Genomic DNA, 13,558 nt, shown 5'->3' with positions numbered 1-13,558 from the left:
GCTAGGAGACCTTTTGTGGGTCACATATTTCCTGCTATCCCTCCTCATTATCCTTCACTATTCTTTCCTTTCCTACCCATGCAGTTAGCACTACTTGCAGCTCCAAAAAACAAAGTGCCCAGATCATCAAACAAAAGTGTTATTTTAATTTTATTTATTTATTAATGTATCTGGGGCAGGACAAATCCAGGCTTTATGAGCTCATGAGACATGTTTTTTCAGTGTGGTCTGAGAATGACCTGCTGCAGTTGTGAGAGGCAGTCAGAAGCTTCTATTTTTACCCAGTGACTCAAACAATTCCTGTGCATATTGAAGTTTGAGAAGTAACCATCTCTCACCCCCACCACACACACAAACTTTGTGGCATATAGAGAGGAAACATATTAAGGTTATATTCACATTTTCTAAGGGAAAATTAGAATTTTCCCTTACTTAAAATTACTTAAAAGGGAAAGATCCAAACCTATTTTTCCCAGTGGTAAAATACTTGTACTGACACAACTACTGATAGATTAACTCTCAAAGGAAAATCATGGCTTTGCTTTGGTATACCCATCACACAGAGCAGTATGTAATAATATAGCTATGTAATACCTAGTGTAATGGCAATTCCTCTTCTCATATTCTGTGAATGCTATGCTAAATTAGTTTTTCCATTTAACAGAAGTTTTATTAGAATAGGCTGAATATAATCAAATATTACTGTTCAAATGAAATGGTTAGCAGATGATGTAAGACCAGGGTATATATAATATCTTGTTATGTCTACGCTGCTCACTTTTCTATATCCTAGATTTAGAACATCTTGAAGGCCACTGCTGTCTTCCTTCTAGTGCCTAATAGAACAGAGACTACAGAGTAGACATTCATTTAATAAATGTTGCTGCTTGGATGAATAAATGACTAGATGAAAATATAATGTACATGCAATCTAGAAAGAATGTATATACATGAAACAAAATTGCCTCAGAAATTAAAAAAAAAATATTTTACCACGTGTATCTATAAAAGAAAAATAATGAATATAAAATAATTATCTTTAAAAATAAATAAAATGGTCATTTTCAGAGGCCTTCATCAGTTAACAAAGTGCCCAGAAGAATTAAATAAACTTATACATTTTTATATGATAACCTATATGATAAGACATATTTCCATAATTGTGCAAAGTTGCTATTTCAAATACATTAGTCAGAAAGAAAAACTGACATTCCAAGATGCTAAAGAAGTAGTCAGTATTTAATGTGGTGGTTATTTATTAGTTGGAAAAAATATATAGGTAAGGAATATAAGATCAGAAAAACAAAAATGGGGAGAAAAAAGTTTTGTTTAACTGTATTTACTGCACTAACCCTTTAAATCCAAAAGCAATTATAAACATTGTGGATCTCTCAATAATTGCCCACTGAGTGTGTAAATTTAAAATGGCAATTTCAGTTTTTATTTCACCAAGACACGGAAGAAAATGGAATTGAATACTAATTAGTGTATGTGTGTCATACACCTGAAAGATTAGGGGGATATGGTGCTCATTATAAGTGAGTTTAAGCAAAGTACTCAAATGTTTCATTTGAAGTATTGAGTATAAACAAAAGAATGAAGTGACAAAGGAAGTTAATAATGTTCAAACAGAAAATCTGTTACACGTACACGAGTCGACTTCCCAGAGTCTCTTAGATATGATTTTCCTTTAAGAAAGGGATACACTTTTTCTTTTAAAAAATAACTTAGGAAATAAGATGTTATTAAAGAATACAATAACATAATAACTCTGAATGTAATCTCGAAACATTTCTTAAATGACAGTTGTGAGTTTTCAGTTTTCCTCCATTATACACAAGACTGTTTCATCTAATATAAAAGCCTTTTTGGGCTTTTTTGGCTTCCTTACTATAAGACTTTTTGGCTAATTTCCTCATCCCTCAAACACAGCTGTATTGAGGTCAGATCAGTTGGAAAACCCGGGAAATTGTTCTGAGGACCGGGAGAAGGGTCTACAAGGTTGGAGGGAGTGTTGAGTGTTGAGTATTGAGTGTCTCAGATATTTTTGCAAATAGCATTTGGAGTTCCAATTCTGAGGTTTTGGAAATGTGCAACTTTCTCCACAGTGGAGCTGTAGCACACACTCCTGGGGAGAGGGAAGGTGGTCCCAGAGGGCATACTGTGGTGTAGAGATCTCTGGGGCACATTGAGAGAGGACATTCCCCTTCCTGGAGTACTTTTGAAAGACAGTATATTGCCTCCCCAAGGACAAAAACCCTGCAGGCACCAGCAAGAGGCTTTTCAGCAGCAGGGGACAGAGGCATCCAGAGGAAATATAGCCTTGTTGCTGCTTTTATCAGTGCTACACCATAGATTCTGCACACTGCACAGGTGTGGGATTGTTCTGGGACAAAGGACCTAAGACACAGCATGGAGAGGCTCTGTTTCAGAGGAGGGGGTGGGTCCCTGTTGTGCTGGGTCCTTTAAGACTTCAAGTTTTGAATCCAAGCCACATGCCAAAAGAAAAACCACAAAGGGAGAACTGACTGCCCTCAGTATTCTGTGAGGGCTGCATGAACAGGATGGGGTGTGAGATCTCTTGTCTGTGGATGAGAGATTGCGGTGGCACCATTTTCCCCTCAAGACCAACATGGTGGGACTCCAGAAAGCAGCACTGTGGCCGCTGTGGAGGTGGGACCCAGTTACACCAAACAATGACCCCCCTGTGGGTGGCAACCGCTTATTTACTGGGGTGAGACTGACTGTGAGACTGCGCACTAGGCCTCTCCTCAAGACCAGCACAGCCAGCATCCTCCATGCACCAAGCACACTGAAAATCGAGTGCTTGAAAACGACACCACAGTTCTCATGGAAACAGACCAGGCTTACTTTTCTCTCTTCTTCTTCTTCCTTCTTTGTTCTTTCTTCCTTCTCCTTCTCCCCCCACCCCCCGCTCCTCCTCCTCTTCCTCCTCCTCCTTCTTTTCCTCCTTCTCCTCCTCCTCTTCTTCTTCTTCTGGAATCAGGCTTATACTTTCTTCTTTGTTTCTTTAATTTCCTTTCTCTCTCTCTCTCTCTCTCTCTCTCTCTCTCTCTCTCTCTCTCTCAGATAAGGCTTAAATCTTTCTTTCTTTCTTTCTTTCTTTCTTTCTTTCTTTCTTTCTTTCTTTCTTTCTTTCTTTCTCTTCCCTTTTCTTTGGAATTAGCCTTACAGTTTTTGATTCTCTCTTTTGTTTTTTTCATTCCTTTTCCTTTTCTGTTTTTTTTGGGGGGGTGGGAATCAGGCTTTTATCCCCTTTTTTTCCAGGGTTATCCTAACAAACAAATCAAAGCACATCTAACAAAGCAAACACCCCCCGCTGCAAGCAAAGAGGGGTGCTGCAGAGGACTGATGATTGGGAAAGAACAATCAAAACGCAACAGCAGAGAATATCAGAAACATTTGCTGAAATACCAAACCTAGTGGCATTAAAGGGGACAGTGTATGACCCCTTTTTAATATAGCATTACTCTCAGGTACAGGAAACATAAAAACTTTTGAAACACACAAAAGACAGAAATTTAGCCTAAATGACAATGCAGAGAAATTTTCCCCAAAAGAAAGGTCAAGAAGAAATCATAGCCAGGGACTTGCTCAAAACAGATATAAGCAATATGTCTGAACAAGAATTTAGAACAGCAGTCATAAGACTACTAGCTGGGCTTGAAAAAAAAATACAGAAGACACCAGTGAACCCTTTCTGCAGAGATCAAAAACCTAAGAATAAGTTAGGATGAAATAAAAAATGCTGTAATTGAGAACCAAAACAAACTGGATACAATGACAATGAGGATTGAAGAAAGAGAGGAGAGAATAGGTGAAATAGAAGATAAAATTATGGAAAATAACGAAGCTGAGTAAAAGAGGGAAAGGAAATTACTACATGAGGGGAGACTTAGTGAACTAAGTGATCTATGAAACAAAACAATATCTGTATCAAAGGAGACCCAGAAGAACAAGAGTGGAAAAAAAGGGTGGCAGGTTTATTTGAACAAATTATAGCTGAGAACTTCCTTAATCTGGGGAAATAGAAAGAAATAGACATTCAAGTCCAAGAGGCACAGAGAACTCCCCTCAAAATCAACAAAAACAGGTCAATACCACAACATATCATAGTGAAACTTGCAAAATACAAAGATAAAGAGAGAATTCTGAAAGCAGCTAGGGACAAAAGATCCTTAACCCAGAAGGGCAGACACATACAGTAGTAGCAGACCTGTCCACTGAAACTTGGCAGGCCAGAAGGGAGTGGCAAGAAATATTCAATGTGCTGAAGGGGAAAATATGCAGGCAAGAATTCTTTATCCAGCAAGGCTGTCATTCAGAATAGAAGGAGAGATAAAGACTTTCCCAGACAAACAAACACTAAAGAAGTGTGTGACCACTAAACCAATCCTGTAAGAAATTTTAAGGGGGATTCTCTGAGTGGAGAATAAAAAAGAAGACCAAAGCAACAAAGATGACAAAGGACCAGAGAACATCACCAGAAACACCAACGCTACAGGTAAAACAATGTCACTAAATTCATATCTTTCAATAATCACTCTGAATGTAAATGGACTAAATGCTCCAATCAAAAGACATAGGGTATCAGAATTGATTAAAAAAAAAGAAGACCCATCTAAATGGGGCTGACAAGAGAGTCATTTTAGACCTAAAGACACCAGCAGATTGAAAATGAGGATGGAGAATCATTATTCATGCTAACAGAAGTCAAAAAAAGCCAAAAAAAGCCACACTTATATCAGACAAACTAGATTAAAAAATTTTTTTTAATGTTCATTTATTTTTGAGAGAGAGAGAGAGAGAGAGAGATTCTGTGTCTCTTCCTCTCTGCACCTCCTCTGCTCATGCTCTACATCTCTGTCTCTCAATAAATAAACGTTAAAAAAATAAAAATAAATAAACAACACCACAGAAATAAAAGCAATTATAAGAGGATACTAGGGAAAAGTTATATGCCAAAAAACTGGGCAATCTGGAAGAAATGGACAAATTCCTAAAAACACATAAACCACCAAAACTGAGAAAGGAAGAAATAGAAAATATGAACAAATCCATAACTAGAAAAGAAATTGGAAGTAATCAAAGATCTCGCAAAAGTCCTAGGCCAGATGGCTTCCCAGGGGAATTCTACCAGACATTTAAAGAAGTATTAATACCTATTCTTCTCAAACTGTTCCACAAAATGGAAATGAAAGGAAAGTTTCCAAAATCATTCTAAAGACAGCATTACCTTGATTAAAAAAACATAAAAGACCCCACTAAAAAGGAGAATTACAGGCCAATACCCATGATGAACTGAGATGCAAAAATTCTCAACAAGATACTAGCAAATCAAATTCAACAACACATTAAAAGAATCATGCATCATGAACAAGTGGGGATATTCTTGGGCTGCAGAGCTGGTTCAATATTCACAAATCAATTAGTGTGGTACACCACATTAACAAAAGAAAGGATGAAAACCATATGATCCACTCAACAGATGCAAAACATCTGGCAAAACACAGCATCCATTCTTAACAAAAATTATCAAGAAAGTAGGGATATGAGGAACATACCTCAAGATCATAAGGCCATCTACAAAAGACCCATAGCTAATATCATCCTCAATGGGGAAAAACTGAGAGCTTTCTCCCAAAGGTCAGGAATGTCCACTCTCACCACTGTTGTTCAACATAGTACTCTAAGTCCCAGCCTCAGCAACCAGACAACAAAAAAATTATAAGGCATACAAACTGGCAAGGAGGAAGTCAAACTTTCTCTCTTCACAGATGACACAATACTCTACGTGGAAAACTCAAAAAACTCCATCAAAAAACTGCTAGAATTGATAAATGAATTTAGCAAAGTCACAGGATATAAAATCAATGTACAGAAATTGGTTGCATTTCTATACATCAGCAGTGGAGCAGCAGAAATAGAAATTGAAGAATTGATCCTATTTGCAATTGCACCAAAAAACAAAAATTATCTAGGAATAAACCTAACCAAAGATGTAAATTACCTGTATGCTTAAAACTATAGAAAACTTATGAAAGAAATTGAAGAGGACACAAAGAAATGAAAAACATTCCATGTTCATGAATTGGAAGAACATATATGGTTAAAATGTCTATACTACCTGAAGCAATCTACACATTCAATGCAATCCCTATCAAAATAGCACTAGCATTCTTCACAGAGCTAGAACAAACAATTCTACAATGTGTATGCAACCAGAAAAGACCCTGAATAGCCAAAGTTATGTTGAAAAAGAAAACTGTAGCTGGAGGCATCACAATTCCAGACTTCAAGCTGTATTATACAAAGCTATAATCATCAAGACAATATGGTACTGGCACAAAAACAGACACATTTATTAATGGGACAGAATAAAGCACCCAGAAATGGACCCACAAACGTATGGCCAACTAATCTTCAACAAAGCAGGAAAGACTATCCAATGGAAAAAACAGTCTATTCAACAAATGGTGCTGGGAAAATTGGTCAGTGACATGCAGAAGAATGAAACTTGGTCACTTTCTTACACAATACACAAAAATAAATTCAAAATGAATAAAGATCTAAGTGTAAGACAGGAAACCATCAAAATCCTAGAAAAGAACACAGGCAGTAACCTCTTTGAACTTGGTTGTAGTAACTTCTTACTAGACATGTCTCTCGAGGCAAGGGAATCAAAAGCAAAAAAAAAAAAAAAAAATCAATGTATCTTTAATCAAGATAAAAGGCTTCTGCACAGCGAAGGAAACAATCAACAAACAAAACTATAAAGCAACCGATGGAATGGGAGAAGATATTTGTGAAGGACATATCGGATAAAGGGTTAGTATCCAAAATTTATAAAGAACTTACCCAATTCAACACCCAACACACAAAGAATCCAGTAAAGAAATGGGCAAAAGACATGAGCAGACACTTTTCCAAAGAAGACATTCAGATGGCTAACATCACATGAAAAAATGCTCAACATCACTCATGATCAGGGAAACAGAAATCAAACCCACAATGAGATAACACTTCACACCTGTCAGAATGGCTAAAGATATTGGAGAGCATGCAGAGAAAGGGGAACACTTTTGCATTGTTGGTGGGAATGCAGACTGGTGCAGCCACTCTGGAAAACAGTATGGAGGTTCCTCAAAAAATTAAAACTAGAATTACTGATGATACAGCAATTGCACTACTAGGTCTTTACCAAATGGGCACATGAACCCCATGTTTATAGCAGCACCATCAACAATAGCCAAATTATGGAAAGAGCCCAAATGTCCATCAGCTGATTAATGGATAAAGAAGAGATGGCATACACAATGGAATATTACTTAGTGATCATGAATAATGAAATCTTGCCATTTGCAACAACGTGGATGGAACTAGAGTGTAATGTTAAGTGAAATAAGTCAGTCAGAGAAAGACAAGTATCATATGATTTTACTCATATGTGGAATTTAAGAAACAACAGATGACCCTAGGGGAAGGGATGGAACAATAAGAAAAGCAGAGAGGGAGGCAAACCTTAAGAAACTCTTAAATACAGAGAACAAACTGAGGGTTGCTGGAGGGGTGCTAGGTGGACGATGGGCTAAATGCGTGATGGGTGTTAAGGAGGGCACTTGTTGGGATGAGCACTGGGTGTTATATGTAAGTTAGGAATCACTAAATCCTACTCTTGAAACAATACTACAGTATATGTTAACTAAAATTTAACTTAAAAAATACTTTTAAAAGACTTTTTATGTGCCTGTATTGTTTTTCTGTGAGAGTTCATTATCACCTTCAGACTAAAACTAATAATAATAATAATAATTTTATCCCCTTAAAAGAGGTATTTAATTATTTTACTTAAGTTGATACAGTTATGTTTAATCTAAATTTCTCTAAAAGTCAACCACTGTCCTATTCCATTGAGGTTATTTCCACTTATAACTAGTGGGATAAAGAGAACTTAAAGTTGATTTGTACTTTGGAAGGCAGAATGATGTGTAAGGTTAAGGTAGGCAATAAAGTGGGACAAAATAAAGTGAAAAGTCAGGACTGAAACATTAATAAGTTGTTTCTCAGTAAAAATACCGCAAAAGGATGTTATTGTGGTTTATTAAAACATGGCAATGACTGAAGCTCTCAAACGTAATTTGCCAAACCCAGATGCAATCTAGTGACATTGTCTCACAGTGTTGTGCAATGTTTGCTATTAATTTTAATTTCTAAAGCTTTATCATGACTACAATCCCACAAATGCATTTCATAACAGGCAACTAAGCTGATTTTTTAAAAAATGGTCACTGCAATGATTTTTAACAATAAAATATAGGCATTTTTGTTCTCATCTATTTTAAACCTTAATTGTATATTCATTAGCTTGGGGTCAAAAGTGTATAAATGTGCCATTTCCACTATCTGGAATTCTCTTTGCACATGTAGCTACAGATTAGAAAAATCATGTGTAATCTAAGAAGCAATTTCTGCAAATGCACGCAAAAATAAATTCATCAAACAAAATAATTCTGGTAAACACATGAAGCCATATAATTAAAGAAATATATACAGGATATGTAAAAATTCACAAGAAACCTGAACAAAGGAAAAATCTGAAGGGGATTCTGGCCCAGTTCCTAAGGTATGGAAATCATGTTACCTGGCCATAGATCAACTTTTCATTCTACTAAATTCCTGTAAATCAATGCCTGTACATTGCACCTAATAATGTCAAATCATGGATTTCCATGTTAAAAATTACCTCTGACTCCAAATACATAGTAAACAAAATCGCTCAACTACTTAAATCAAAATTCTGTAATAGCTCCATGGAAAAAGCCCCAAACTTTTTAGTATGTGTGAATCCTAAGGCACACTTACCTCACTCGCTAAATTTGAACATGTTCCTCTAGCAACTTATACACAAGTCATGATTTTCTATATGATGTTCCCCAGATTCTCACCTAGCATCTTTGATCATGCTGCTCTGTAGGCTTTTAGTCTCCAGTGAAAGGCATTTTCCAAGGCCCATCTAAAAAGCTATTCTCCCATAGGCTTTCTCCTGATAATTATTTCTTCCACTAAACCCACCGTATACTGGGTATTCCTTCTCTTCAGCACACACTCAATGACTTGTTACATGTTATTAATGTGCTCTCCCCAACAGGGGTATAATCTTACACAGATATCATGCTTTAATCATCTTTTCTGTCTTCCTAATGTGTAGTTTACTTACATATTACTTACTTAAGGTAAGTCCTCAGAAGGCATTTAACTGGATAAAATACAATGTGCTGGTATTATTACCATCCATCCCATTTTAGGGAAATCACTTACGATCTTGGTATATCATGTTTTTTTCTGTTTAAAAAAGTAGCTGGCTGATGATAATAAATAAAAGAGTATGAGTTGAAAAACCCTCAGCTATTGAAAGAGGGTGCTGAAGACATTTTTGGTATCCGCGTTATCTATTCTGTACATTATATGTTCTGTGCATGTGAAACCACTTCTAAGACGGAGAAAGAAAACATGCATTTTTTATTTTCTTGAAGTGTCAAAAGTTGTGGCCAAATGTTAACAGGTGGCCTATGTGGAAACCTTCTAGGGGAGCCTGGGTGGCTCAGCTGTTTAAGCTCTTGATTTCGGCTCATGTCATAATCTCACAGTGGTGAAATAGAGTTCCTTTCGCTCTGAGCCTGGAACTGGCTTAAGATTCTCTCCCTCCCTCTCACTCTGCCCCTCCCTGGCTTTCAGGCACTGCATGTGCTATCTCTCACATAAAAAAAAAAAGAAATAGCAATATTTATACCCCAAGAATTTCAACATTTTTAACCCTCAACACACTTTACAGTCAACGTACATATATCCCACAGTTTCAGATTTCATAGCCAATTTGGACTCAGCTGAATCATCCTGTCCTCTGTCACCATGAAGAAAAGTCATACTTTGGGCTGTGATTTGTATTCTTTCTGAAATGACTCTGGTCATTACTTGGCAGTCACCTTGTCCCATCCCATGTGTTACCTGAATCCATGGCCATCTGTCATTTTCTGCAGCTGTCCATGCATTTATAAGCCCCTTCTTATTGAGACGTGCATAGTAGGGATACCATTTCTGGAGTCCAAAAAGAGCTCGGTGGGTAGAGGAAGCTGTGATTTGCTGATTTGATATGATTCCACCTTCGATTCCCAATGGGCCTGAGCATTCTGGGAACAAATCAGGAAAAAAATTGTGAATGTATTAGAAATAATCCACATTTAAAATGTGGCTGTTAGATTTGATGGGAGATATTTTCTAAACGAATTTATTTTGTACCATCATGCTTTTGGAACTCCTCATGAAGGAAATGATTCTTTCTCCTGATGACACTCTCTTCTTCCTTTGCTTTGAGTGTGGCACCTCAATAGATACTGCCTTCCTGCATTATGACTCTGCATTATGCACTGTCATCCCTGGGCTGTTGATCACATCAACCAAAGTGCAATGCCCTTAAAGGACCTACATCATAGTTTACGTTTTCAGAAATTAGCATACCTCATTAATCGCAAGCCTTCAATAAATATCTTTGATCCATTGTTTCTTGACTAGCCTATATCTGAGTTTTGTGTCAAAATCATTTTCATACTGACTTTACATTTCCCACCACTATAAATTTTTTTAACTTTAATTTTTATAAACATCATCAGATATGCTTCCAACAAAAATGGCAACATGTAAATATGTCAACTTTTAATAATAACTTGAAATATGTTACAATAGAAACATGTAGACAAATTATTTTTATGAAGTTAGGTAGGTAAATTCTCTGAATTATACATAACTTACATACACCAATAAGTAAATTAAGATGTTAAAATATTTATATTTCTAATATTTTAAATTCAAAATTCATAGCTAAACATATAGGTGTTTTGTACTAACATTTTAATTTAATTTTATTTAAATTTGTTATCTTGGAAACTTAAGAAAAATTTCTTAATAAAAATTTTAAATTCTAACATTAAGCATAATGCAATTCAAATAATACGTTCTTGGATATCAAATGGCAAATCTACCTGAAAAGTATATATATGAATTTCTTATTTCATAAATTTCACTACAAACTAAATTTATTAAGGTTTGAAAATTCAGAATAAGTACTATTATGATACTTCTCTTAATTTAGGTTATACATTATACTCAACATTTTGTCAAGTTAGATTTGTACAATAAACATGATAATTTCATTATAAAATATACTATGCTGATGGATAAGAATTCGTGAAAAGATGAAAGGAGTACAGTGACATTACTTATCAGTATATATAAGCCAACTTGATCAGTGATTGTCACCAAGCATACTCTGGATTTTAATAACTATTGAACCCCAACACTTGTCACTAATTAAATGTTTACACTTAGAATATAAAAGAAATAATTTTGCAGCTGCACTATAAAAGTTAATTTTATTTATCTTAAAAAATTAAAAAGATGTTTCTCATTGGTAACCATTTTTTCATTAAACATAAACATGTTTCTCCTTTGTATTCCATATTCAGGGAATAGGTAGCTCAAGCACATTACCTACTAACATTTCTCCAATGGCTTTAAAACCTTGGGATGCTTTTTATAAAATGGATGAAAATATGTGGAAAATTAATGATCTTAATCAGACTTTATCAGTAAAGATGGCATTAATACAACAAAAATTGCACCTTGGTTATTGACAACTGATAAATTATATACTTTTAGGTAGACGTACTGTATCACTTTGAAGTCATTCAATTAAGAAGCCATTCATTTTTAGAATTGCAATATTGGGAGAGGTAATAATCTGATTTTCACATTCCAGAGAAACTAACCTCAAAACCTCAGATGTTGAACCTTTGGATTCTTGTTTTGCTTTCCACTTTAAACTTCAAAATCTTTCCAGACTTCATAAAAGCACTAGGAGACTTTCATGATGATACTTTGATTTTAGACAATTGCAGGAGGCTGGCTTTTTAAGGATATTGCCATGAAAGGAATCTCAAGCATCCTTGTCTTGAATTTGTGCAACATTTGGATGGGAAAATGCCACAGGCAAGGAGACCATTTACAAGTCAGTAAATAGGAGACTATAGGCCAGTCGGTAGAACAGCAGAGTGAAAGAGCCAGCTTTAATTTAATTTAATTTAATTTAATTTAATTTAATTTAATTTAATTTAATATATCATTAAACTCCATGATGGCCTTAGAAAACACTCTACACCATTTAGTTGGGTACTTCTAAAACCCTTATGTTGAATTGGACATTCTTGCCAAATCTGTAACCATTTTAAAAGGGAGAGATTAGACCTCAAACCACACTATTCAGTAAGTCTACTTCACTGATACTCTTAACCTCCCAATTTCCACTTATTAATTAACATGTCAGCAAACACTGTTATATTATTAGATAAGTCCAATATCCATGAACAATTAAAAAAATATATATATATGTATACCTATGTGTGTCTATATACCTATATGTATATCATTTTTTACTCTGGCATAAGGATCCTGATCTTAGTTATGCCCTCACTACACATACATCCAAATAAATCACAATCAAAAAATATAAAGTGATGTGTTATATCTTTATAGGGCTTTACAGCTTATAAAACATTTTTACATGATCTTTCCCACTGCTGTGATGCCAAATTTATTGGTATTTCTTTTCTCAGTCTTCAACTCCACACTTTTATTTATTTTTTTATTTATGTTTTGTTAAAAATTTTTTTAATGTTTATTTTTTTTTAAGACAGAGAGAGACAGAGCATGAATGGGGGAGGGTCAGAGAGAGGGAGACACAGAATCTGAAGCAGGCTCCAGGCTCTGAGCTGTCAGCACAGAGCCCGATGCGGGGCTCGAACTCACAGACCATGAGATCATGACCTGAGCCGAAGTCGGAAGCTCAACTGCCTGAGCCACCCAGGCGCCCCTCAACTCCACACTTTTAAGAAATAAGTTTTTATAATGTTCGCTTGCATACTGTATGTTGCAAATCAATAAAGCACACCAGAGGAAACATGAGTATGTGTGGGGTTCTTGAATGAAGCATGCATCCTTCAAGTGCCAGCTTACTTCCTTACTGTCTAGTGGTCCTCAGTTTTTCTTGTTTTAAAAATTGGGGTTATGGTGACACTATGATTCACCAGCTGTGAGAAGTGCTTTTCTTCTATAACTAAAAATTGTTTAAAAAGAATGTCACTTGCATGTTTCTCTTTAGAGCATACTACTGAGGTGATCCTGGACTTTTAGCTTCTCTGGGGCAGGCACTGGGTCCCACACAGTGTTGCACCCTTAGGTGCCTGTGGTGGTTTGTACATACACTGAGTTTAGTCAATAGGTGATGCATGTTGGTATTGGGGGCTATGTTTTTCCACAAAGTAAACTCGTAAGCAAATCCATGGCATATACTTTATTTCACACCGAAAGTTGTCACAACAGTAGCTCTTCTTCACTAGCTAATCATTTGGATCACAATCAAATGGATGTCGTCATAATAAAAAAGTTCAAAATCCAATTTCCTTTTGCCTGTGCTATCCACTTCCCC

The 13,558-nt window shown here is 35.8% G+C and overlaps 1 protein-coding gene across 2 annotated transcripts in view; it reads right to left on the bottom strand.

Annotated features, from left to right (window-relative positions):
- EDIL3 (EGF like repeats and discoidin domains 3) overlaps positions 1-13,558 on the bottom strand; it is a 421,318-nt gene that overhangs the window by 134,816 nt on the left and 272,944 nt on the right. For both annotated transcript variants that reach the window (XM_040449290.1, XM_040449299.1), the window contains one exon: positions 10,027-10,208. In XM_040449290.1, coding sequence (XP_040305224.1) covers positions 10,027-10,208 — 182 coding nt within the window. The remainder of the gene's footprint in view (positions 1-10,026; positions 10,209-13,558) is intronic.

Source organism: Herpailurus yagouaroundi, unplaced genomic scaffold (genome assembly GCF_014898765.1).
Source record: "Herpailurus yagouaroundi ecotype Mexico unplaced genomic scaffold, PumYag 29, whole genome shotgun sequence".
Taxonomy (NCBI): Eukaryota; Metazoa; Chordata; class Mammalia; order Carnivora; family Felidae; genus Herpailurus; species Herpailurus yagouaroundi.
Note: the sequence above shows the minus strand (reverse complement) of the source record. Positions and strands in the feature narration are given on the sequence as shown.